This window comes from Armigeres subalbatus, chromosome 3 (genome assembly GCF_024139115.2).
Source record: "Armigeres subalbatus isolate Guangzhou_Male chromosome 3, GZ_Asu_2, whole genome shotgun sequence".
Classification (NCBI taxonomy): Eukaryota; Metazoa; Arthropoda; class Insecta; order Diptera; family Culicidae; genus Armigeres; species Armigeres subalbatus.
The window spans coordinates 226,871,097-226,899,043 of NC_085141.1; the positions used below are offsets into that span (position 1 = coordinate 226,871,097).

The 27,947-nt window shown below is 39.0% G+C and overlaps 2 protein-coding genes across 7 annotated transcripts in view; one reads left to right on the plus strand and one right to left on the minus strand.

Annotated features, from left to right (window-relative positions):
- The window catches only part of LOC134226281 (uncharacterized), a 70,104-nt gene that overhangs the window by 14,685 nt on the left and 27,472 nt on the right, over window positions 1-27,947 (minus strand). For 4 of the 6 annotated variants that reach the window (XM_062706950.1, XM_062706949.1, XM_062706948.1 and 1 more), the window contains one exon: window positions 994-1,780. In XM_062706950.1, coding sequence (XP_062562934.1) covers window positions 994-1,454 — 461 coding nt within the window. In that variant the 5' untranslated portion in view covers window positions 1,455-1,780. The remainder of the gene's footprint in view (window positions 1-993; window positions 1,781-27,947) is intronic. The other 2 variants (XM_062706952.1, XM_062706951.1) reach the window with 2 other exon arrangements.
- Window positions 2,748-3,301, plus strand: LOC134219076 (NPC intracellular cholesterol transporter 2 homolog a-like). Its single transcript, XM_062697750.1, has 2 exons — window positions 2,748-2,961; window positions 3,027-3,301. The coding sequence occupies exons 1-2, from the start codon at window positions 2,748-2,750 to the stop codon at window positions 3,299-3,301; spliced, it is 489 nt and encodes a 162-aa protein (XP_062553734.1).

The window sequence follows — 27,947 nt, forward strand, 5'->3', positions numbered from 1 at the left end:
CATATTTGGTTACGCGTGTAGACTCTCAGTTTTTACTTCCAGGATTTCTTATATAACCATAAACAAAAGCTGTAGTCCTTGGGAGTGATCAAAAATAAATGAGTTTCTATTTCTTAAACGGTCAAAATAACCTTAATCGGTTAAAAATTATTAAAGTTATGAAATTGACAATTTATGGGAACACGGCCAAACACATGGTAAATCAAATCCCCTTCCCAAGTCCCACAACACCCCTCCCCCCCCTTATCAACGTGATTTTCTCACAGATGCTACATTCAACCGAGTTCTTAGATGTCACCGAGTTTCAGCTTCCAGCCATTAAATGAGATTTAAATATCACTAATTAAAGTTGAAAAAACCATAAGAGTTATCATAAATGTGTAAATAATTAAGCATTTGCTACTCCGTGATTGATTGAAACGCATAAAATGGCACATTGAACAAAACATATAACAAAACGTTTTTTGCAAGACTAAATCACTGATTTTATAGTTAGTTAAGTGTCTGCATATTCGAACAATCATCGGAACAAAAAATTTGAAAAACCTTAAATTCGAAAACTATTCCTGCTGTCGATGAAAGCAAATTGAAAACTGATTTTGATGTTGGTTTTCGTTAACAAAATGAGTAATCAGTTGGATGTCATATCATTCAATTCAGAAACCTACAGCAATGAAATCAAAAGCTGTAGTCGATCACGAAAATTAGAAGTTGAAAATAAATCATGATTTCAATTTGATGTCGACATCAAAATATGTTTTCCATTTGCTTTGTTTATGGTAATCAGACTTTGCTCGGGTACCGCGCATAAAAATTGAATACAACTGTTATGTTAAGTACAAAAAGTTTGTCGCAAAATATTCTACACACAAAGATGAGTTCAAACCAAGAAATCTATGTTGCTATGAGGAGTCTATTTTGTTGGCGATTTCTCGAGCTGTGCCTTATTTCTAGGAAATGGTGTTAAAAATAATGCGAACATTCCCCACGTACCTATAAATGTGATTTACTCCTACTGGCACGTGGAAGCTATTTGCCTGCTGTGCCTGATGATGAGGCTGGTGGTTCTGCGACAGGACCTGCGAATGATGCGATGATGGTGGAACTATGCTATTATGCTGATTATAGTGACCACTGCTGTGGAGCTGCGCCTGGTGATGCTGAATGTGCGACTGATTATTGCTGGTCTGGTGGTGCTGCTGTTGCTGCTGCTGATTATAATGCTGATGATGGTTGCTATTCTGTGATTGCGCTTGTTGCTGCTGTTGATGCCGGTAGAGATGTGGCCTGGTACAGTCGACCGTTTGAAACCGATGAATTGGAGTAACCATTGATTTTCTGGGTATGCGTCTGGGATGCCCGAAACCGAGCCCGCCGCCACCAGATAGGGACGCTGCCACCCGCGCTCTTCCGAAACCACAAGCTTGCGAGCGCTTATCGATCCAAAAATGCATTTCCTCGTTGTGGCGCTGTGTGATAAAGGGACCTACCGTGAAAGTGAAGGCAACTGACTAAATATGGAAAACGATTCGTGGTACTGCTGGCACGGATGGTCGTGTCCAGATCATAAGAGTGCTCTCCGAGTGATATCCTATTTTGTTGCCCTCGTCCTGTCCCAACGACAGTGCCTTATTGGGAAGGCCATTGCTTGGGCATTTTATCAGAGGGATGTGCCAGCAAACGGATATTTATTATTATCCTTCACTATCCCACATATTTACGTTTGTCCGTATATTCATTAAACACATGAAACTGAGCAAGCTCGGAGAGTGTGCAGTATCTGAAACGGGAAAGAAAATACATATTATATATTTGAAACTTATATTCAATTAAAAACTTATTTAGGCCTATAAAATGAGCGTTTTTAAAATGCTTTTGCATTTCTTATAAATTTGATTGTATCTTGCCAGATAAAAATATTTCGACTTTAGTAATTCGGATATAATGTGGTATGAAATCGTGGAGGAGTTGGGAAAAAAGCATTGAATTATTCACTTCCCAAATACTAGATTAATGAATATCCCATCATTTGCATTCTGAGTACCCTATCATTTGTATCTAATCCATTTATAATAGCCACTTTTTCTATGATTAACATGCTGTATTCATAAGCTTTTCAACTGACATACCATGATGATCCATACTCCGAATATGGATTATATTCCAAACACTTGCTTTTGAACATCTATTTCAACTTCTGTAACGTAGCTCTTGGGTCTTGAAATCTTTCGCAATCTTCATCTTTAATCACATATAAGTTATACTTTCATTAAAAAAACTGATGAACAAACACCAAAAAAATAGGAACAATATAAAGAGTGTAATTAAGATCCCAAATTAGTCAAACTGCACTATCCACATTTTATTTGAAAAAATAAAATATAAGTTGCAATCAGAATTCAAAGCCATCTGGAACATCTTTGTTTGCAGGAAATTAAGGTCACATTTATGTCTAATAATGTAGACTATAGGATTCTTATCTTGGGGTAATGAGCAATACTCTTTCGATTGGACACCTGTTCCTTTGCTGAAACTACTGTCCAGGTGTCCACTTTGGGATTATCAAACACCTGTTGTAGACTTCGTTTTTTTTCGAAATATTTGCAAATCGATAAGACAGGCTTATCACATTTTGCAAAAGCGCGTATCCATATAAAAACTTTTCTTCCTGGAATGGGAAAGCTATTAGTTCATCCCATTCTAGCGTGAAGCACACACAGCGAGGCCACCGCCATCCCACCAGCAAAATGTTCAAGTATCTGCTTTTGGTCGCACTCATTCCAGCTGTTATGCTGCAGAACGCTGACAACGTGGACCATGAATCTTGGTCAACCGTTTCCTTCCGTCCATGTGCTGGAGTTCGCCCAACTCCAAGTGCTGTTCGAATTGAAAATTGTCCTTCATCGCCGTGTCTGTTGCCTCGTGGACAAGATGCTAATATGGCAATGGATTTCACTGCTGGTAAGAATTCAATAACAGCGGCTAGGGACATGTTGATTCCGTTAACAGTTCTCTTTGCATTATAGTCCAGGATGCTACCAACCTGAACACCGTTGTGACGGCCACCGCCCTGGGAATCACCGCTCCCTATGAGCTGCCCGCTGAGCGTGCTGCTGCCTGCAACTGGCTGGTGCAGTCCCGTTGTCCACTCTCACCTGGAGAAGAAGTGACTTACCATTTGAGCATGCCAGTGACTGCCATCTATCCGTTGGTCAGTGTTACCATCGAAATCGATCTTGTGGACCAGTCGGGACAATCCCACGGATGCTTCGTCGTTGACGCCCGCGTGGTTGCCAACTAAGGCGCAAATAGTCGATTATTCAAATCGAGTTTCTTTGTCAGCTATGATGTATGGAAAGTATTTTATTGTGAGGGAATACTAAGACTTGAGTTAATAACCAGGCGATGGCTTTTGTTGTTTGCATTAAAATAGTTTATGTTTTAAAATAGTCGAACTAAAGCTGTATTTAACAAAATAGAATCGCATACTGCAATTCCGATTGAAAGCGTTTTGGAAAATATGTTTTCTATCTTCAAAATGTATATAGCTTCTTAAGAAGTATAAGGCAAATCATTTTAAACAAAAATAATGCGTTTGCCCGGAATGAGGCAATGGTGAATGTGACACCTTCTTTAAGAAGAATGCATTTTCTCACTCACAATGTGCACTCGCTTGACTGTGGATATACAACAGTAAAGCACATGTGGAGATTGGACAAACCAAGCATCCGAAAGATATTCAATTTGCAAAAAAGAAAAGCGTTTAACCGCGGTGGAGGTTGGTACTCTCCGAGAGTGTCTGATGGCTTTTCCCGCAAACGTGACCTTTAAGTGGTCTTGTTGTGTAGGGGAGTTATCACGCTTATCTAGAGAGTAGGAGGTTGAGGGTTCGAGTCCCTCCAAGACACGTGGATTCTTTTTCGCAAATTTACATATCAATTACAAATACAAATACAAATATGCACAGCCAAGATATTTAACAAAAAATGGTATGCAATTAATTGTATATTTTTGGGCTATTATTATACCTTTGGCGAAGGTGGAAAATCTATACAATATTTTATGGTAAAGAGCATTGATTAACTTCCTGGTTATTATCAGAAATTGTTTAGAAGAAATTCATTGGTCTATGACGAACTGAACAAAACGACCATTCACGGACGTTCCAGTTTTGCGGGGAAGGCCGTCTGGTAGCCACCTGCGAGCGTTGAAGAGTAAGAACTGTAAATTAACACTAAAGACCTACCATCAAAAATGTCTTTAAAAGAATTTCACTTGCTCTAGCACGTACCATCAAAATGGACTATTTTACAAGGATGTTTCCTAAATCTGTTCCGGAAGGCCGTCTAGGTTACCACCTGCAAAGCCATAGCTGATTAAGACTTTGAAGAACATCTTCAAGATCCTGCCGTCCACAAGAAAGTAGTTTTAGAAAAAAGTATGGCGCTCTAGGAAAAACACTTTCAAAATCACCATTTTTACGCTCGTTCCGGATTATCCCAAAGGCCATCTGGTGGTCACCTGCGGTCATAGCAGTGTAATGACTGTGAATTTCCTCCAAAATCACCATCAGAAATGGTTTAGAAAAATAGTTCTGCTCTAGGACGAACTTCACAAATTGAATTTTTTTACATATGTTCAGGTTTTTATCGGAAGGCGCGGGTGGCCACTGCAGTCGTAGCAGAGTAGTCAGAAATGGTTTACAAAAAATTGCGCTGCTCTTGGATAAACTTTTGAAAAATTACCATTTCTACCATTTAGCATTATCAACGTCCATAGCCCACACTCCAAAAGCACTGATGATGATGAGGACGCATTCTATGCGAAGTTGGAACGTGAGTGCGAAAGCAACCCAAGCCACGACGCATAGTGGCGGAAACCCGGACAAAACCTCAAAAAAGTTGTTTCGTGAAGCTCGTATTTTTTTACACATATATTAAATGAACTGATTCCAAATGTTGATGATTGTAGCTAGAAAATTTAATTTTAGATGACTTGTTGAAGCTAATTCTCTAAAGCATCTCACTAACAAATATGTATGGAAAAAGAAAATTTGACTTAGCAATTTTTTGCCTCCTTTCCGGTGGTTATTGTGGTGAACTACGCCTAGCTGCGCTAAAGCTGGAAATTTACAGTTTCAATGTAAGAATGAAGACGCTGTTACTGTCAGCCATGGGCTTCCGGGAGTCCTTAAGTAGCATAGTATATGGCTGATAACAATTCTTACCTAAAAATTAATTAAGTGTTCCAAAATTACTTTTTGGTGAAAAAATCGATCAACATAAAAGGTTTTGTTTGATTGGTTTAATCACCGTTACTCAATATGCGGTTGATTTATTGATATTTTTCGGTGAACAATAACTTCCATACGCCATTTGCTTTTTCCCTGCGTGACGTTTCGGTCTACTACTTTGTCTCGACCATCTTCAGACGGCTTATTTATTGAAAAAAATAAACAAAAATAAGCATTAATTAAAATTACAATTATTTGGAACGGCGCTTTACATTTAACTTTAACACACTTTTTTTCCACCACAACTCACATTTTCGATCACCCGCAGCAATTTCCACCTCGTTGTCTGCTGGGCGATCACTGTCTTACTGAACCCAAAGCCCATGCTTACATCGACTGGTGCGTTTCATTCCAACTTTCTCTGATGTATCTCCTCTAGTTGTCGTATGAGAGGCAGAGCGACCGCCGCATGCATTAATATTCGTATATAGAAAATCATTTGAGAGAAATATAGTTCTCGCCTTCTGACATTGGGTGACCCACCAGACAATCTTCGGTCTACGCTCAGATACTGTGGCATCATTCGAAAAGCGGATGATGTTTGTTTTGATCTTACCCTATAACGACAGTCATACGATTCTTAATTGTTTTTCTTTCTACTGCTGACTGGTTTGATAAATGGTTGCCATTTTTACAGAAATGAATTTTGTCTTCGAAGGCCGCAGTTCATTTAAAGAACTCGTTTGTGTACGCAGCGAACTTAACTGAATTTAGCTGCTTAGCGAATAAATCTAAATAGTTTTGGATGTTTCTTATTCCTGTTTGTATTCATAAAGGTAAGTAGTTACATATACTAACGCATTCCATGATTATTTATTTTGAATTATTTTCGCATAATTCGCAGCGATCTGCTTACACTATAGTATGGTATATGATATACCACATCGGATTTTCTCGAGATGCGAGATTTGGCTAAACCATATAGTTGATTGCCAAAACTAGAACCAGTGCGCATAAATAAGATATTGTGGAGCTGGATGTTGGCCGCCAAACCGACGAGTGATGCAGATTGGCCGAAAGTTGAGTGCAGAGGATTATGTGTTAATTAAATTGTTATTTGCAATTATCATTTTGATGATAATAAAAATGTAAAACTTATTGATATTTTTTATACCATTGATAATTTATTATAAATTTTGTGACTAGAATCCATAAATCGGAACTAAATAATTTTTGTCATTCCAATATCAAATTAAAATCATTCTCTCTTTGGATTAAAATCAAACGAAAATCATGCTTCCATCAGTCGCCACCCATCCGCATGTCATCTGGCAACCGCTCTCTATACGCAATGGAAATGAGATGATCGTCATTCGCATGGACTTTGCCAGCGGTAGGGGAAATCGAATGGTTATTATCCGGAAAACGAATGATGTTCGTTAAAGGGCGCGAGCAAAGCAACTGTCAGTCGATGAGAGGAGGAGGTATTGGTTCAATTATTACCACTGGCAGAGTGGGGGTTACTGATTGTGGTGTTTGTCGTCCTTTGTCTCTCTTCGTCGTCTTTCGTCATTCATCGAATTTCGTAGCTTAACCACTAATGCATTGTGGTCAGAGTTAGACATTCCACACTCGCCAGAGTTGACTGTGTTGTGTTCTCCCGCCAGCTTGATATGGAATGTCTCCGCCGTCATCCTGCTTTCCTGGTCGTCGATGCGTTCAGTTATTTTAGTTTTGTCAAAATTAAAGTTGTGTCCATCAATCAGCGTATGTTGTGTTAATTCCGTACGGTTGTCTTTTCGATTTACGTCATTCCTATGTTCTCTTATTCGTATGTCGAGTTTCCTTCCTGTTTGTCCGATGTAAACTTTTCCATCTCCTGTTCCACATGGCACGGAATACACCTCGTTTTTCTGCTGTCCTGTTGGTATGGGATCTTTCAGTTTGGAAAAAATGTTATTTTTCACCTTGTTTTTTGGTTTAACAGTCAGCGTTAACCCTTTATAAGGCAGTGGCAACTATATTGCCACCAACAAATTATATGTTTTTCTATTTATTAACAACCCGCATAATAAAAAACCGTCGTGGATATGGTACTAACAGTAAGCTAACCTGATGATATGTGGTGATGGTTTGTCTGAACACCATTTAGCATTTGAACCTTAACCATTTTTGGTTTGTCCACCATTTGCAACATCAATTCCGTCATTTTGATAATTGTTAACGTTTGCCTTATTGTTAGTTTAATGTTCATTACTGTGAAAACTAGTTATGTCAACAATAGAAAATTATATTATAGCAATTTGTAAAAAAGTAACAATTTGGAATAATGGCAAGTAAAAGTTTTTATCGTCGTTTAGTAATGTTGCATCAAATAATATAACACACACATTCAGGAAGAGTATATAATTCAATCGTTAATTTACCATATCCTTTAATGTTAAGCTCAAACTGTGTGTGTGGAGCATCAGACTAATTTTCAACTCCAGTTCGATCGCCGTGTTTTGTTTAGCAGTTTGAGATGTTTTTCTTTCTTCTCAAAATCTTGTGATTAGAATTAAAAAGCAGAAAAGTCGTAAGTATTATTGAATTGAATTGTTTCTTCCAGATAATAAATTTGCATTCTACAGAATAGTTCGAGATTTGATGTTGGAAGGGATCCGGGTTATCTTTCGTGAGCCACCGACGGACGTACCGACTAGTTCAGCTGAAAAATATTACAATCCAAATAATGAAGGTAAGAGAACTTTTTCAAATCGGATTGCTTTGGTCTTATATATAACTTCTGCATTGCCTATCTTCTAGTATACAACAACAATGAATGATACCGAAAAGTGTCACCCTTTGACCGCTGCTTACAATTCGGAATCCAGTGCTTGTCGGCGGGCTGCTCAAAATGGGTTCAGTCTAGGCAATGGAGCGATCATGTGCAGTGAGGAACTGATCCATGTTGACATTCTGCATGTGGCACGAGCAGTGACATGAGGATCTGGACGAAGCATCTATCCCATTTGCATTTTAGAGATTTTGAGGAATATTGAACGTATGTTTGAATCACTGGAACCAGCACTTGCCAAAGGGGCCTAAAACTTTGAAGGAAGCTTTGTTCAACCATGTTCAACGCAGGAATGGTGCATTACAACAAGAGCTCCGGTATTATACACGACTTGAATCAAGCCTGGAATTTGTACCATCAGGTGTTCCGTTGAATTTCACGGCAATGCTTACTTCGTTGGTACTCCAAAATTGTTAGCCTATCATGATCAGTAACGCACCGAAGCTATGCTCCCGGTGAGGAGCGAATCCGCATCGCTAGCATCCAATCGAACCACCAGGTGATCACTTTGAAACAGAGGCCTCTGCAACTTTGCATCCGTGGCTCCATTGGAAAGGAGTAATGTTCAGATTCAAGGGTCACGAAGATGTGTATTAAACGATCCGGATACGTTCAGGAGAAATTTACCGATTCAACGTTACGTAGTCATTAAGCATCAACTCCGGTTTGATTGGGTGGGTGCGGCACTGTAATACGCTAATTCGTGATACGCACACGCTGACTCGATTCTATGATGTTGGATCACTTGAGTGGTAATATTCATCATATAAATTTTGGCGATTGTTTCGAGGTTGCAAATCGCTCGGGAAAAATGCCCCCGTTTGATACGAATGTTAATCAACGGGGTGGAAGTAATTGGCATATAAGAAACATACCGCCGAATATGTGAAAGCGTCATGAACGTGCTTCGACGGACGCAAGAATGATCCATTGCTGAACGGGCGACTGTTAGATGCGGATAAAAAACGGTGATCTAAGAATGCCACTGACGTTGATAGCGGAGAGCGTTGATGAGCCATTCGATCTTCAGGCGATCAATGCTCAACATTGGAAAATGAATGCGGCTAACTGCCACTGACGTTAATAGCGGAGCGTTGATGAGCCATAAGATCTTCAGGCGATCAATGCTCAACATTGGAAAATGAATGCGGCTAACTAACCGCGGACGATGTGATATACCAGGAAATCAACTATAGCATACCCAGCGGACGGCACCAACAACAATGACGGGAAATTATTGATGGAGTGAACCAGATCGATTTGCTGATTCGGCAGGGAACGAATAATGAGAAGCTATGTCAGTGCTACATCGGGTGGAGCACTTTCTGGTGAATGCAAAGAATCGTATTCGTCAAATACGATCAGCTTGTAATACTTGTGATTATGTGATTATGAATTGATAACATGTGATACCATTTTTGCTTGTCATATATCCCGCTATGGGGAATGTTTATTTTTATGTGAGGTATTCGATTTGTTTGGTAATTTCCCGTATTGAATTGAAGAAAATTGTTATTTAAACCTTCCAATGTAAAGTCTTCACTTGTCATAAGCCGAGTTGATAATATTCCATTTAATTCCACCTCATGATAATACAAATAAGCCAAATGTAATAAATATCACCGTAGGTAGTAACATCTTGATAGTCAAACCCACAGTCTACTATTTTCTCGCATATAGCAAGTAAGAACATAAATTTCAAACAAGTGGTCAAATCTATTTTGGAAGCTTTTAAGAAGCAAAACGGTTTATTAGATTAGTTCAACAAAAATAGAAATAAATAAAAAATAGTTTAACTTCATTTGTGTTTTAAATCAAAATTGAAAGATTTGCAAATATTCAAATCAAGATTCAAATACTAATAAATAAAAGGGTACATTCGCTTTTTTATATAAGGTATAATTATTAACTCACAACAAACAAAATTGTTATCCTTGAAAAACGTGGATTATATCCGAACATTATCCTTTATAATTCTTGACAATTTTTGTTCTGGAAAACGATCGATTTTTTATTGTAACATAACTTAACCGCCCTTTCCACATAATGTATTTTGTCCAATTACCATAAGTCATACTGTTTAAACAATTCATGGTAGAGTTGGATTATTGTTACGACGCATGTTTTATAGCATTGTACAGATATGGTAGCAAATGGTGCAGGATAATATAGGACATAGTATGAATATTGTTCACAGCTATGCGGGAAGAGCTCTACTTATTAGGGAGTGAGTGCTAGTAATGGACCCCTTAAGGACGGAAACTTACTTCAATCGCTCCGCTAGAGTAAGACTCATGACAAATTGCCATTCTGCAGCACTAGATGACAAGCAACAGGTATCAGCATCGCGTTTCGTACATAACACATGATAAAACATGCATTTTTACTACTAAAATATGTATTTTAAAATTATGTAGCCAGGTTGCCTATTATGGCCACCCCCGGGTCCATAATACGCAACATCGAGTTTGTTTACATACGTATTATGGTCCCCCCATTTGATTTACATGTTCCATTTCCACATGTTCCTGTTGCCTATTATGGACCCCCCTTTCTGTGCTAGTAATGGACCCTCTAGCGCGTTTACATTCATAAATTAGTTAATATAACTAAATTTCAGTCTCCCAGTGCATAACAATTGTATGGAACTACTACGCTGATAAGTGAAGCAACTTTATCCTATGGAAGTTTGCAGAAAGTTGTAGATTCAAGCGTAAACTCTCGGTTTTTGTTCAGGGGGTCCATTATACGCACGGGGTCCATTACTAGCACTCACTCCCTATTTCCCATGTAGGGGCTTTATTTGCTTCCTAGTAATACCCCAGATGAATTTGAGCCATAAAAAATTGAAATGTCAATTTGAGAACAGTTTTTTTACGAACAGATCGTAAGTTTCGAGTGGAAGAAGGATTTTCAGTTATAATTCGTTAAAAAAGCGACAAAGATATATTTTTTCCCGTTGATATTAATTATTTTGAATCTCCTGTGTTAGATTATTAGGTGATTAGCGTGAAAAAAAAGCTTTGCCTTTCTGTATATTTGGTTTTTGGATTTTTGATGATATTGTGTTTGTTTTTGTTTCACTTATAATGCGTTTTCCGACTAGGACTCTTCACCAAAAAATAAAACGTGCCTTGATTTGACTGATTTTACGTAAAACCTAATTTAAAAAAATCTTGTATTTATTTTTGTTGTTGCTGATTTCCCGCTTGCAGTGCAGTGGCAACTATATTGCCACCAATGTTGTCCCGCTTGACCGGCAGTGGCAACTATATTGCCACCAATTTTTCAATGCTTCTGAACTGTTTAATGAAAAGATATTTTAGTTACTAGATAAAGATTGTCGCTGTCGTCGCTGTCCGGAACATCTTTTGCTGGCGAGGATAGGGGAGCTAAATGTCAAAGATGGAAAATCCATACGATTTGACAGGTATGTACCACACATGTTTCGGACAGCAGAACAAAGGGAACAGTAGCGACAATCTTTATCTAGTAATTAAAATATCTTTTGTTTAATGTATAACAAACATACATTTGAGTTTAATACCATGTCAACTTTGTGTCCTATTGTTTTTTTTGTTAATTTATTGCTCAGATTCGTCTGCCTTATAAAGGGTTGATCCACTTTGCCTAAGGATTTTTTGTAAGCTTCTCGCTTAGGCATGGGACATACGGTGAGGGAACATATTTGGTCTGTTCTACCTCTCTTATATCCTGCAATTGTAGTGCTTATGCACTCGTTGCTTTAAGACATTCTGAATGAACCATGTTGGATAATTGTTACATTTCAGAATGCCTTTTACGGTGTTGATGGCTTCTGGTCGGTTGACAGCATCGGTTAGTTTGATTGCTCAATCTACTAGAGCTACTGTTCCGTTTATGCGAGAACGGGCTCTCTGATATTCCAGATATCGTCCGTTTTCTTGTTTCGGTAGCCAAGTTTTTTCCAGTATCCCATTTTCTCTCATGTCGAGAAATTTTATTTTTCGATTCTCTTCCTTTTCCACTGAAAACTGTAGTCTTTCATGGAATTTATTGAAAACTACGAGTATTTGGTCTAAGTCTACGTCACGCGCTATACAGAAGCAATCGTACACGTACCTTCTGTACACGATCATTTCGATCCCCTTTTCCTCCAACTTACGCATGCTCTCCTGTTCCAACCTTTCCATAACGATGTTGGCTTTCACTGGTGATAGTGGCGACCCCATCGGTACGCCGAAAGTTTGGGTGTAGCATGTTCCTTGGTAGTTGAAGAACGTGGAGTCTAAGACAAGTTTGACTGTTTGTAGGAAACTTTCTTTCTCGATCAGTGTGTTTTCGGCTACTTCATTCCACCTCGCTTCAATACATTCAAGTGCATAATCCACAGGGACGTTCGTGTATAGAGATTTCACGTCGAGTGAGAATAGCACGTGCTCTGCTGGGACGTGCATTCCTGTTATTTGTTCTGCGAATTCATAAGGAAGGAAGACCGCTCCGGCCAGTAGTATCAACAATTGGCTCCGCCACCTACAACCTAGCCCAGTTTCTAGCCGGAAAACCATGTAAGAAACAGCTTCGAATTCGCAGAACAATGCAGATGTCGCCACTGCATACGCGCAGCATCTCGAAGCAGCATTGCCGGAAGAGGGTGAGCTCGATGGGGCACCTCTTGAGGAATGCTGAAATGCTGCTGGCAGCCATTAACGACGCAGCGGAAAACAAACAGGGACGAAGTCGACGGGAAGATTGGTTCGACGAAGAATTCAGACAGATTCTGGAGGAGAAGGACGCAGCGTAAGCGGTCGCGCTAAAGCAAGGGTCCTGGCAGAACCTGGAAGCGGAGACAGTAGAACTGCCTTTTTTCAGTAGAAGAAACGCCGCCTGAAAAAAAGCGGAGTGCGAGGTGATGGAACAGCTGTGCCGTTCTCAAGAAACACGCAAAATATATCAGAAGCTCAACGCATTCCGTAGAGGCTTTGTACCGCGAGTCGAGATGTGCAGGCATTAGAATGGAAACATCTTGACGAACGAACGTGTGGTGATTGAAAGGTGAAAGCAACACTGAGAAAAGCTGGCCACTTTCCTGCGCAAACCGATAATCAGAATCTGTGAAACGGAACAGCTACCGGAAGATTGGAAGGAAGGGGACATATGTCCTATATTACCAGGCTAGTTTATAAGTGATTTAATAAACACCATAAGTGTAATGATTATTATTGGATAATAAATTCAAGCTTTGAAGCTGCGTGTAATGGACAACATTGCTGCCAGAACTGTTTCATTCGAGCCAAGAAAATTCTGCCGCAACATTCTTCAAAGAAGCTAACTATCAAGTTGAAGAGTCGCCATAGACGAACTAAGAAGAAAGCTCGAGCTGCTAGAGGAGCAAAACAAAGCAAGGCTGGATCAACAGGTCAAAAATGAAAGATAATCCAGTTGGGAAGCATTAATAGTTAACAAATGTAGTGAGCGAAACATCTGTGAAAAATCGGTGAAGAAAGAACAACATATTTCTATTGGAAGAGAAAAACAACGAATCTGAACCGGTACTAGGTCAAGCGTTGTAAAGCAGCAGAGATACAGCGACGACAATCTTGCGCCGCACACTGGGGCAGCCCTGGTTCAAACATGGAATAAACCTCTCAGTAATCGAAATGATGAAATTGACCATAGGTATCTTCAGCAAGGTTTCAATATACGTCAATGCCGACCTTTTGGTCAATATTCATCTTTTTTAGCGATAATCGCATAAATGTCCCAAACGCCAAATTGGCCAAACAGCGTTTTTAAAGTGTGATTTCTTCAGAGGAGTTGTTTATCACTTAATTTCGATGAACCTTGCTAAAAATTTCAAATTTCCAGAGCCTACTGTGATGATTTATTTGCTTATTTTGAAAAGAAAGACAAAAAAATGAAATTTGATCAGAAATTGTACTTTTTCAACACTTTTACCATTGGATATTATGCAAAATCATAGATATTGGTAAAATACACGATTTGCGTTGATCCAGTTAGAAAAAATGATTTTTGGCGATTAAACGTGCAAAAAAGGCAAATTTATGGTATTTTTCACATATGCCGATTATGCGATGGGGCAGAGGCGGGCAGCTGTTTTAATCGGCACTGGACAGAAAAAATCATGCCCCTTTAAACAAACACTTTTTCAAAGACATGATATTCGATAATTTTTTTCGAAATTAATTTTAGTGAATGTCAGTACTGATGCTATAAAAATATACCTCCTAATGATTTTGATTAGTTAGGAGGGTAAATAATCGAACAACATGGTACGACGAATTAAATTAAAACTCGCATCACATTTGTTGAACATATATTTAAGAACTGATGAAATATTATTATTGCCGCTCATCGACTTAGTAGAAAATAGAAAAGGGTTAGTTGTTTAAATATGATATGGACATTTTATTCAGTTTTTTTATACTACACAATTGAATACCAGTACATATGTAATATTTTTACTGTGCATTGTGATATTTGCAAAAAGTATAATATATCTGCGTTTTTCCTTTTGTTTGTATTTTTTCATATTTTACTGTTACACTTACATATTACATTATTTACTAAAAGTAAATATGAAAATACTGGTATTGTTTAATATAAAAAACTCATGAACAAAAAATAATCCATACAATATTTACAAATCTAATGTTTATCCATTGTCGTCTGGGTGCATACAAATATTTTTAAATAAAATAATATATTCCAAAGGGGCAATAACAATATTTCATTAGTTTTTATATTTTTTGTGCGATGCGAGTTTTAATTTAATTCATTGTACCATGTTGTTTAATTATTTACCCTCCTAACTAATCGAAAATAATTAGGAGTTATTTTTTTATAGCATCAGTACTGACATTCAGTAAAATTAATTTAGAAAAAAATCATCGAATATCATGTCTTTAGGAAAGTGTTTGTTTGAAAGGGCATCAATTTTTCTGTCCATTGCCGATTAAAACAGCTGCCCGTCTCTGCCCCATCGCATAATCTTTTTTTTTTTTTTTTGTGTCTTTATTAAGGAGACTTTCAGCCCTAGGCTGGCTCGTCTCCGAAATACCATCGCATAATCGGCATATGTGAAAAATACCATAAATTTGCCTTTTTTGCGCGTTTAATCGTCAAAAATCATTTTTTCTAACTGGATCAACGCCACGAATCGTGTATTTTACCAATATCTATGATTTTGAATAATATCCAATGTTTAAAAGTGTTGAAAAAGTACAATTACTGATCAAATTTCATATTTTTTGTCTTGCTTTTGAAAATAAGCAAATAAATCATCACAGTAGGCTCTGGAAATTTGAAATTTTTAGCAAGGTTCATCGAAATCAAGTGATAAACAACTCCTCCGGCTTTGATGTATATTGAAACTTCGCTGAAGATACCTATGGTCAATTTCATCATTTCAATGACTGAGAGGTTTATTCCATGTTTGAACCAGGGCTGCGCCGTCCTGCCCATCGAACGAGCTTGGATGAATACTCGCTTAACTTTTTAAAAGGACCTAAGTAGCATTCTTTTCATGAATTAATTTTAATACTGTAATCAAAAGTTTGTTTCACGGGTTGGGGCCTTGAGTGAAGCTTGATATGTTTAGTGAAACCGACAACACTGGCGCTGTGTGTAATGGATAACACTGATGTCAAAGCCGTTTCATTCAAGTCAATTCCGCCGCAACATTTTTAAGCCATTGTGCTTCCAACATAGTCATTAAGTCATTCACCCGGGAGGTCCCCCGTAACAGACCCCGTTCTGCGACTAAGCACTCGCTGCAAGTTGACAACAGTTCCGACGCTGGTAGCGGGCGCTTGCGCTCAAGTTCATTGACAACATCTTTCTTCCGCGGAAGTGTAATCTGCACACTCAGTTTTTATTTCTGCAGCTCATCAAAATTCACATAGCCGTTTGCCCAGCAAAAATTAAAACTGGTATCCCAGCAAAAATGGCGTTTGTGGGTTCCGGCAAATTATTTGCTGATTTTTAGCAACTTTGACAGAAATCTCAGCAAAAACATTTTTGCTGGGGCTCGGCTGTGCGAATCTCGATAAAATTGCTAAGATCTTGGTAAAACAATTAACTGTGTGACGCTCATGATCCGCTTTCCGCAATGGCGACCTGTTGCTGCTTCGTTTGCCAACCTTGTTGTAGGATGTCGACTATCCTGGTGGTCACTCTTGCGACAGCACTCCCCTGTTCTGCATTCTGGCACATTCTTCCGACGATGTTATCGTCCTCCAACACCGTACTCCTCTCCGCTCCGAATCGGGGACATGTGAACAGGATGTGCTCAGCCTTTTTTGTCAGGTCTGGACATTGCGGACAGACGGGTGCTTAGGACCATCTTTGGCGGTGTGCAAGAGGACGGTGTGTGGCGGCGAAGAATGAACCACGAGTTCGCCCAACTCCACGGCGAACCCAGTATCCAAAAGGTAGCTAAAGCCGGAAGGGTACGATGAGCAGGATATGTTGCAAGAATGCCGGACAGCAACCCTGCAAAGATGGTGTTCGCTTCCGATCCGGCAGGTACGAGACGGCGTGGAGCGCAGTGAGCGAGATGGGCAGACCAGGTACAAAACGACTTGGCGAGCGTGGGGCGTACTCGAGGATGGAGAGATGCGGCCTCGAACCGTGTATTGTGGCGTCAAATTGTTGATTCTGTGTTATCTGTTTAGTTATCTGTTTTATCATTGCGGACAGGCGGAGGAAGCCGCTTGTCCAAACCTTGTTATGGCCTGTTAACAACTGGGTCAAGTAAACGTTTAGCTCTCCATGAAGTCTGCCAATCCATGCAGACACACTTAGAAATAAGCGATAGGTCTACTTTACCCTTACCCGAGCAGGATAAATTGGCTCAATAACACCTAATTATGTCATTGATACCATATTCTGTTATGAACTAGCCCTGCATAAGAGGTAAAATACCAAAGGAAAAATGCCAATAACTAATATGCACAATACTTAAGGTCACTCCTGACAGAATCCAAGTTTCAAAGTGCTCACGTTTTCGGGGGCACACCACTCGATACGGAGGCGGCGGACAACTGTCATTTTTGTTGATTCAGCTTTGCTGCGTCGCAGCATGCGTGAAATAATAAAAATGACAGTTGTGCGTTGCTTCCGTATCGAGTGGTGTGCCCCCGAAAACGTGAGCACTTTGAAACTTGGATTCTGTCAGGAGTGACCTTAAGCCACAACACACTTAGTTTTTAAATTGAATTTCAATACCAAATGCATAACCAATAATTATTTGTTTGGTATTGAAATACCTAAGCATGTTATGTCTCAAGTATTCTGCATATAAGTTTTTGGTATTTTACCTCTTATGCATGGCTAGTTCATACCAATTTCTGTTATCCAGGTCGTCGCTCCTGCTCGGGTAGTCAAGTTGTTCCACTCCCTCTGCCATTTTTTTGTTTATTGTGGGTTCATTTTGGTAGGGTTAGTTTTGGGAGGATTAATTTCAGTGCGACCTGCCGTTGGGTACCTGGTGTTTTCATGCGACTAAGAAGAAGATGCGCTGGTGGCATACCTTTCTTGGTGGCGTTTACCGTGTTAATACGCCCGGTACAATGGGTTCAAGTGGGTTGGCTGGCCTGGAACGAGGGGCAGGATGGATGCCACACACTTACATTTTTTCACCGATATCGGCTGTGCAAATCTCGGTTAAAGTTCAATAGCTGAGACATCGGCTGCATTGACGTATGATTACAGCGGCACTCTTGAGTGCTGCAATAAGCAAATTACTTTGTCAGCTGGGATATCAGCTAAAAGTCTCGAATCGAGCGCTCAGCTGTGCGGATCTTGGTAAAAGAATAAAAAAAATGCCGAGCTGAACTGAGTGTGCATGACGAACACGTGGCGTCGCTTGGTTGGTCGCCGGAGGCGTCGGATAATCCGTTGGCCCGTTCCCTTACACGTAGCTTTCTTGGCGTCCGACCAAGGATTGATTTGATGCATTCCGCGGAATGTCGTACCGCGAAAAAAATTTCCGCGAAATGTTTTTCGGCGAAATAGTATACAACCGTAAATTTCAAAATTAAGCACCATCAAGAAAATTTAAAATTTAATAATCTTTGCTGTTAAGTATGGGCTCTTAATATTCCATTCCATGAATTTAAGATCCTCAATAGGACAATTGTTCAATATAGACCCAACATATTTAAAGGATGATTTTTTTAACCTAATGAACTTGAAAAGAAGGTCTATATCGGCTATGCGCCAAAAGGGTTATTGGTCATCGCCTAGCTTCGCAATAATAATTGCCTTCTTCAAAAGATATTTTAGTAACCAGATAAAGATTGTCGCTTCGGTTCCCTTTGTTCTGCTGTCCGAAATATGTGTGATACCTGACTGTCAAATCGTATGTATTTTTTCTTCCTTGACATTGATCCCCTATCCTCGCCAGCAAAAGATGTTCCGGACAGCGAAGACAGCGACAATCTTTATCTAGTAACTAAAATATTTTTTTGTTAAATATCTTGGCTGTGCATATGCACAGCATATGTTTCGAAATGGACAAATTGATATGAAATTTGCGAAAAAGAATCCACGTGTCTTGGAGGGACTCGAACCCTCAACCTCCTACTCCTAGTAGGAGGTGGATTCTTTTTCGCAAATTTCATATCAATTTGTCCATTTCGAAACATATGCTGTGCATATGCACAGCCAAGATATTTAACAAAAAAATGGTTTTCGTACGGCCGAGTTGCCGAATAATATGCAATTAATTGTAACTAAAATATCTTTTCCTTCTACAGCCAAGTGCTAAGCAAAAAGTTATTCATGCCATAGGCAATAAAGTAACCACTTATGCAGGACCAGACCCATCAGCGCGGCTTACTACCGTGCTACTACACTAAACAAGCTAACATGCGGGATGAATCCCTGACTCCCGACAATCACCGAGCTGACTCAACGACGCTGGCGACTCTTTGCGGCGACCTCAGTTGTCATCACCAAACCTGAAGGAACACACGGCGGAACCAAAACAGATGTGAAAGAAGGGCACTCTGCCAACTATGTAGAGCTCCCACTAACTACATCTACGTAAATTTAAAAAATAAGTTTTGAGATAATTAGGGAGCTATGGGATGATGTACCGGAGCTATATCCCTATATACACATTCACATCTCCACATTCTACCCCCATACTAACCCCTAAACATTATAGTCTCGTCCAAGATGAATACACCACTAGGTGTTCCAATCGATTCAGCCACCTTGGATTTTAGTTTGGAAGAGCCAGCCGGTTTGTTTATGTTTTGCACCGAAAATGAATTTTCACCCCCGCCTTCTTCTCGTCCATAAACTGGGCAGATTGAAACACCTAGCTGTGTATTCATCTTGGTCTCGTCTTTCCTCATCTTTTGTTATTATGCTTTCACTTCTCTGTATACACGTGGAGCTATAGAATTTCCAGAAACAGAAGAGAACGATAAACTTTCATCGTTTCCAAAATCATCCGTCATCCACTAACAGCCATGATTTGGTGATTCGTAAAACGAGAATCACCTGAAGAGAGCGGCACTGAGTGTGCCAAGGTCGATTGATGCAGAAGGTAAATTTTCGTTTGAGTTAACTGTGCTTTAGATAACAAAACGAACGAAACCAGCGAGCACTGGAAGTGGAAAACAGCGTGGGATGGAGCGTTTTATTCACGAATAATTGAAAACGACCTGAGATGGAAAAAAGTTATCCCGACACGTGGAGCACATAGAGGAAAAGCAAACGATGACTTGAAACCAAACGGAAGAGATGGCATTCAACTGGACATCATGAGTTTCGGAGTGCTGCTAATTTTAGCAGTAGGGTAAGAAGACGTACTACGACCCCTCAAATAACTTCAAAGAGCCTATCAATACAGTTCACGTAATTAATGTGTTATTTGGTAGCCCAAAGATAATGAAGAAGTAACAATGACAGTCTCTCACATAATCACGTTTGCTCTATTAGTTCAGCTTACTGGTAGATATCTCAAGGTAATATATAGACAACTTTTAAGATTATTGGTTTTAAATTCAATTTAAACAAGTTCCACAATCGGTTATTCGATCATTGAGTTCGAGATATCAAGCAAATTCGAATGTTTTCGTCATCAGAGAAAGGAACCTATCATTAATGCAACGCATTACTTTTGGCGTTTTGCTTTAATTCTCGTCATGCAAGCAAATTTGCATAATATGATGATACACATATTCTGTTGTACAAACTGAATTTCAAATTCGGCCGTGTTTTTTTTTTGAAAATCAAACTGTTAGGCCACGTTGAGGCTCACGCACAACATACCATTTTACCCTACCTAAACCCACACACTCCGGCAATCTTCCATTCGAAGAATATGGATTGACGGAAAACAATTCCATTTTAAAGCACTAACGGCTCAATCATTAATATTTCAAATTGATGAATGTGTTGTCAAATCGTCAAGCAAACGCTGAATAAGGACGGTGCAATGAAATTATGGAGTTGCAATCTAATGTACGGACAAAATTTACTCTTTGGTTTGATAGTATTTGAAGATCGGGTATTTCAATTTATTTCTGATCTGTTCGATTCCTTTTCGAATTTTATTTAATTTTTAATTAATTTTACGAATATGATTGATTGTGCAAAATTACCTTCACTTCCCCGAACGCGGGTATGACTAACAGTGAATTTCAATACTAAATAGATGTTACGGAACGAGCTGATGTTTGTAACGTTGAAAATGGATATGGCTTTGAAAACATTTATTAGCTTGGAAGCTGGCCCTGAAATAAATCGTTTTCTCCTATACTATACACTACACTTATCATTTATCATTACTGTAACACACGAGTCACACACACGGTATTCATTGTTGTTAAAGTAACATTTTTACATCAAACAGCAATTTTGACATTTAATCCCCGGTGAATATCAATCTCACCTGACCCAGCATATCACACAAACGACGCCAGAATATCAAAATTCATAATGCACAACTCCCAGATTGTATGACCCAATTGATAGCACGAGCCAATTAACTGGAAGCCAACCAGCCATATGCGTGTCTATTGATTGACATCATAACGCTTATTGCATTAACGGAATCAATATTGAGCGTCCCCGAATAATAAACTGATAATTGATACTACACAAATATAGCGAAGCTAATGACGCGATAATTGATGGAAATTGTTAACTGAATGTTAGAATATATTTAAGAAATATTTGAGGGCATGCACTAAATACGTCCGGGTTTATGGAGAGATGATTTAACTATCATTTTCTCAAGATTCACACAAAAAAAATAGTTTAAAACAAATATCTTATTATTGGGCAAAAGAATGATCAGAAACAACTCTAACGTAACTAGTGTACCACACCTTATTAGTTTAATAACGAATGCGTTTTTAAGGATTTATGGCTGTAAAACTTCTTTTACGCTCCCTCTTTTTATGCCCCTCTTTTTACGCTTAAAATTCCAAACAACGATCCACCTTTTTATCTTTTAGCGCCCTACGAGCGTACAAAAGTTTCAACACGCTAACTTATTTCTACTCAGTGACTGAGTAATATTGTATTGCCCTCTTTTTTCTTCCCACGAGAATTTTACTCAATACATCTAAGAACTAATTGCTGTAGTATCAACTTATCCAACATATCCATTTGCTTGAGGCTGCTCTTATCGATATTAGGACAATTTATACAGCGTTTGGGGCAATGACTTCGATAGTAATCGATATCATGACTATTTATACGAATGATATCCACATGTCCACCACAAAGAATAAAATAAATCGCAAGAATCACACAAATGTCTAACGGCATAAGCGGTGTCATATTCTTTCAAGGTCGTTTCCTACGACTTACTGAAGGAACGTCACTCTATGTCACATTAAGCATGAAATGTGCTCTATCATGTACGTCAGGTTTGTAATTGCTCCTGGAAATCAAACACAAACCACAGAAAAGCAAGATGAAAGACCTCACCACCATAAATCCAGACATTACGATAGGTTGGTTCACATATATGTGCGCAAAGCCACGTGTCTCATTCACCGCATCATCCTTGACTAGAATGTATCCGTCGTCCTTTTTCTGAATGTTTCTCTGCTTTTTTCATTTATGTTATGCTGCTCAATATTCATCGCCACGGTCAGAGCTATGATGCTGCTCGTCATCGTCGTCCATTCCCCGTCACATGATGTCTCATCCTGCAGAGTGTATCATGGTTCACCTACATTCCATGCTTCCAGATCGGAACCAGTGGTTGATAAAGCATGTCAGCACTCGTACATTCGCCCAAAAGTGTGGTCTATGATGATGCATAAATAAGAATCGTATCTCCAGAGATAACAACCTAGAAACGCGACTATGAACAGGATTGATTCACCTAGCGAAGTAGTCTTGATGAAAAATTTACATTCTTGGAGCTCATGGATCAAAACTTTATGCGGAATAATTTGCATTGTAAATAGAAATGTACACTACAAATGGTCAGAGGGGCTATGATTGTAATTCCAATCTAATAAAAAGAACATGTATAGTACTAAATTGCATTTTACCCCAAGAGCATAACGCAAAGGCAACATAAGATTCATTCGAATCCCTGACTATGCTGTATAAGGTCTGTCGTACAGCTATCATTGCATTCTATACGAAAGAGAAGTTCAATACCTTTTAGATTTGTCTCAAGCAAATATTGACTCAATCTCTTCGACATACCACTACAAGGACTAAGTAAACTTGGAATTCATATCACATGTGTATATATGAAACGCTTTGCATTAGGATATTCAAAAGTTCAAGAACACATCACTGCAAAATTCCTTGCTAGTTTTCGCTTTGGGAAATGAAAGAAAAGGATAAAAACTACAAATGCAGGGTAGTTCCGGAAGTCCTGAAATGTTTTCCGTGCCAACTAAAAGTAAATCCGCGCATCATGAAATCCATTCCGAACCAAATTTGCGTTACCCAGAACGTAGTTCAAAGCAAATACACGTGAAATATTAATTTTAGTTATCACGATTTACTGAACGTCTTCTCTTCAAGTTCGTTTTGACGAAAACTACGTCTAAGGGGAAGGCTTGGATACAGAGTGTAAAATGAAAATTTCAAAATAGAGGACCGTCACGAAATCATGTAAGATTTGAACGTTAATAGTGCGTTCATCTTTTGATGGATTTTTGCGATTTATATGTCAATCGACTCGGAAACTCTTCATCAGTTTGTCAGTGTTATTGAAACGTTGACTATCAACGTTAGACTAGGGTATCGGACCATTTTGGCAGCACCTCCTATTCTCTTCCGCAACGTGAGTCTCATTACGGCCGTCGTTCAGCGCCCACTGTTTTGGGCTCTGCTCAGCGATGCCAGATTGCTTCAACATCAATTCAGTAGATTCGCTCAAAATTTTTGCTGGCGCTTCGGCGCTCCTCCACAATCCTAGAATACAGAACATTACACGTCTCATCTCTAACTTTTCTCAATGCATATAAATTAGATAACCACAAGACTACTAACCGTCAAAATTTATAGTTACTGCACACATAAAATAAAATGCAGATTTCTGTGAAATTTCACCAAAATCTCAACAGCAGAACTGTTCGGTAAAAATTTTACAGATTATTTGGTGGTTTTGACAGTTGAACAAAGGAAAATACCGCAGAAAATCGGTGAAATAATTACCGAACAAATCTGCTGTTTAGATTTCGGTGAATTGAAGCAACATTCACCGAAATCTGTGAAATGATTTAAGTGTGTGGTCTTGTTATATCCTAACTTTCATTAAAAATCAAAAAGAAATTGATTCAAGGCATAGTGCCCTAAACACACAATTCACTCGCCGTAATGGCAGTTCCTATACATATATTTGACAGTAACTATTCCCAACGCTAATACTATCGTTTTCACATTTTATTTATTCAGGGTGACCACTTTAGTAAAAAAAAAAATTCCCGGGTTTTCCCGGTTTTCCCGGTAGGCTTTTCAAAATTGTCCCGGAAATTTTTAAAAGTACCTGAGAGGGTTTTGATTATGTAAAACAAAGTATTTTATTTGAACAAAGAGAATAGTTTCTTGGTATGTAAAATAAACAACATTTTATTTAATTATTAATTCAGTTATTTGATAGAAAGCATTGAATTCTTACGGACTCATGACTTACTTCTAGTGAGACTTCTAGTTCTAACTGCTGCTTTGTCCAAAAAGCTTTTGAGATATTGATTGCACTCTAGAAGCTATGTGGCAGGAAAATCATGAAAAGTGCACATATCGACGGTTTCGTGCAATACTGGCACGACTCAAAAAACTTAATTTTTGACATTTTAATTGCAAAGCACAGAAAAAAATATAAAGTAACACCAACAGTAACACTTGACAAAGTCTCAGGTCGACATTCACAATGCATCAAAATTTGACGATTTTTCAAAAACTTTGTATACCTCCAATTTATTGATTTTTTTCAAGTTTTTTTTATTGAAACACATAAAAGTAATCCTGATGTATCAACACTATCAACACATGCCAAAGTATTCATGGAATTCGAAATATTTACAAAACAATCAAGTTTTTTTTATTGAAATTTTTTAATGTAGTTTCTAAACATTTTCTGATTTCGAGTTGTGTCTGTTTTGCACGAAACCGTTGATATAGGAAAAACATATTTAAAAGATTGCAAAATGGTTAATTGATGAACCATTAAAAAAATTTACCTAAAGAATGTTCATAAATATGTTTAATGTTTTCTCTAATTTCTCGCATTGAAACTAACGATCTAACAGTCTTTTGCTGTAAAAGGCAAGCTTCGACCACAGAGAAACAGACGTCTTACTTAGAACAAAATGCAATCAAAATTATCGTCACGGAAACATTGTCGCCCAATGCTAAAACCATTGTGTGTGGTCAAGCGGCAACCAGATGGCGGTAGTGCGCAAACGTCAAACACAAGCAAAATCGATGGAAGCGCCATCGGTGGCCGATTGACCACCTACAAAAAAATAATTCAACCGTTAAAAAAGTGAACGAAATGGAAATCTGCGTAAATTGCAGGAAGCTCCTAAGGACTTCCAAAAATTTGAATAGACTTCATTAAAGTTCCCGAAAATATGGAAGCTTCGCAATTTTATCAGAATGTTTATTGTAAAAGCAGTAAGGATTGCTGATAAAATTTAAGAAAATTATTCAAAGCTCGTAAGACTTTTTTGAACAAATACTTGAATATAAGCAGGAATTTGAAAAAAAAAAGCGATAAAACTTTATTAAATATCGATTGAAGACCTAGCATTATTACTATAAGTCTTTATCAAAATCCAAGAGGAGCTCGGTGGTCTAATGGCTACCGCTTCTGCCTTATGAGCAGGAGGTCGTGAGTTCAATTCCAGGCTCGTCCCTTTCCTACTTTGTATTTCTATCTTAGTTCTTTCTGTGTTTCGCGTTATACCAAAACGATTCCTACTGTTATAACCTTGCACACAATCCCAAAACCTCCCGTGACACCTATGAGAGGTCGTAGAGTTCTCTGCATCTTTCTTAAGTAGGTGTCCAACAAACCATCCTTCCCCTTCCACAGCATTCGCAAGGACGTGGCCAGGACAGATCTCGACTATTGAAGAATGCATTGCTTCCATCTAAGAGTTAGTGGTTAGTCCCAAATCAATATCTGTGGTAACGGATGAAAGTGATGCTAATCTCATACAATAGTCTTGGCTTGTACCACCTACGAATTTGTGCGAACTGCTAAATGCTAATGCTAATGCTAATGCTAAGTCTTTATCAAAATCCAAAGGGTTAAATATTGGTGAAAACTTATAAGAAAGTACCTAATTAAAGGAATTCTGATAAAATTATACTGCTAAAAATTTAATCAAATCATTATTTACTTAATCAAAGCATTGTTCCGGGACGGATTTGCGATTCTGTAGAATGCAAACGTTTCCCCTTAAACTAATTCCCTTTTCTGCAGTGTATTTTCAATGCGCATGCTCCTGCGGCTCTGGCGTCCATTTTTTAAAACAGATTGATATGGGACAGGACAACCTTAGTAAGTTCCGTAAAGAATTCTTCCGGCAATTTGATCAGAAATTCTTTATTAAGGGATTTACTCCAAATAATCCTTTAGTAATATTTTCAGAAACTTCTACAGGAATTAATTCAGAAATTATTTTATTAATTTGTATCGAAATCGCAACACGAGATATTCCATTTATTCAAAAATGTATCCAGTAGATCATTTGGGATTTCATCTAGAAAATATTAGGGCGATGCTCTAGGAGTATCCGAACTTATTACAAAAGGAATTTCCAAAGTTTTGTAAAATAATGGTCGACATTCAATAGCATATATAAATATAAATTCAATAGTGAATTTTTAGAGGATTTCCTTTAGAAACTTTCGAAGAAATTTCTGGAAAAACTTACAAGGACTTTTCCGAAGGTATTCCTGGAAAATGTGCCCCTCGAGAAGCCCCCAGATTTTTTTTGGAGGAATTTATAAATGAATTATTGAAGGATTTTCCGAAGGAGAACTTGAGTGGATTTTCGAAAAGTATTCCTAAAGAAATTTATGAGAGAAATGCTGAAGGAATTTCCGAGGGAGTTTCTAAGCGGCCAATCTCCTCCTGGATTTCCTGGAGATTCGGAGCCGGTAAAAATTATGTCCTGCGCGCGTTCTACTTGCGATTTAGGTGTACTTCGTTGTGCTGCCGCCACCTTTGGATCACCTCACGCTCGTTCGAAAGAAGGTTCCCGTTTATGTCCTTACACATATCAGGCTTGCTTCCACCTGGCAGCCACTTCAGTTTTATCTGTCAGCAAATTCCCATGTTGGTCGTTGCACATGACGGGAGATGGCGCTGTCTTTCTCCGCACGCCATTGACAGACTCATAAAACCTCCGCATATCGTTCTGCTCCATTTTTTCCTGCGCCTCACTAATAACTTGTTCTTCGTACTCTTGCTTCCTTGTACCGATCTCTATTCGATCGGGTACCCGACACCAACACCCGGCTTCTGGCAACGTTCTACTCGTCTGTCACTCTCTGACACTCCACATCAAACCAACCCGTCTTGGGTCGCCTCTGTGCAGTGCCTACTACTTCTCGTGCTGTTGTGCTCACCGCTCCATGGATCAACTCCCATAGATCGTTGATGTTGTCGCTAACGTTGATTGCAATTATCCGTTCGTCGAGGTTCTGGCGGCACATACCGATTCCGCCGACAATCGCTGGATGTTGTAACGCATCGTTCGCTGTGATCTTTCGTTCAATACAGTTGACAACCGTGATCGAATTTTACTGACATCGAGGTAGTGATCAGAGTTATTGTTCGGACCTCTGAATGTCTGCACATCGATAACATCCGAGAAATGGCGCCCATCCACCAGAACATGGTCTATCTGGTTGCAAGTTTCACCATTTGGGTGTTTCCAGGTGTGCTTTCGGATATTCTTTCGTGCAAAGTAGGTGCTACTAATGGCCATCCCTCTGGCAGCAGCTAAATTTACTAGCCGTAGGCCGTTGTCATTGGTAGCGGAGTGAAGGCTCTCCTTACCAATTATGGGACGGAAAAAGTCCTCTCTACCGACCTGAGCGTTAGCGTTTCCGATAACAATTTTCACGTCATGCTTTGGGCAATCTCCATAGGCTTTATCAAGACATTCATAGAACGTGTCCTTCACTACGTCGGATTTATCGTTTGTCGATGCGTAAACGTTGATTAGGCTGTGTGTGTCATCCTCTATCCCTCACCCAGCTGGGGGTGTTGGTCGAGTAGTACTACGAAAAATTTGATCATATCTCATGCTCCGTAATGGTGCCCTTTTCGTTATGAAGACTAGTGCTGTAAAAAGGAATCACTGCTGAAGCAAGAAGGGTGTCTTCAGGAAGTGTAGGGGATGAGGATGCACTAGCTAGCCA

Coding starts and splice junctions, on each gene's coding strand:
- LOC134219076 (XM_062697750.1), top strand. CDS start 2,748: ATGTTCAAGTATCTGCTTTTGGTCGCACTCATTCCAGCTGTTATGCTG. Junction 2,962..3,026: donor GGCAATGGATTTCACTGCTG/GTAAGAATTCAA, acceptor TTTGCATTATAG/TCCAGGATGCTACCAACCTG.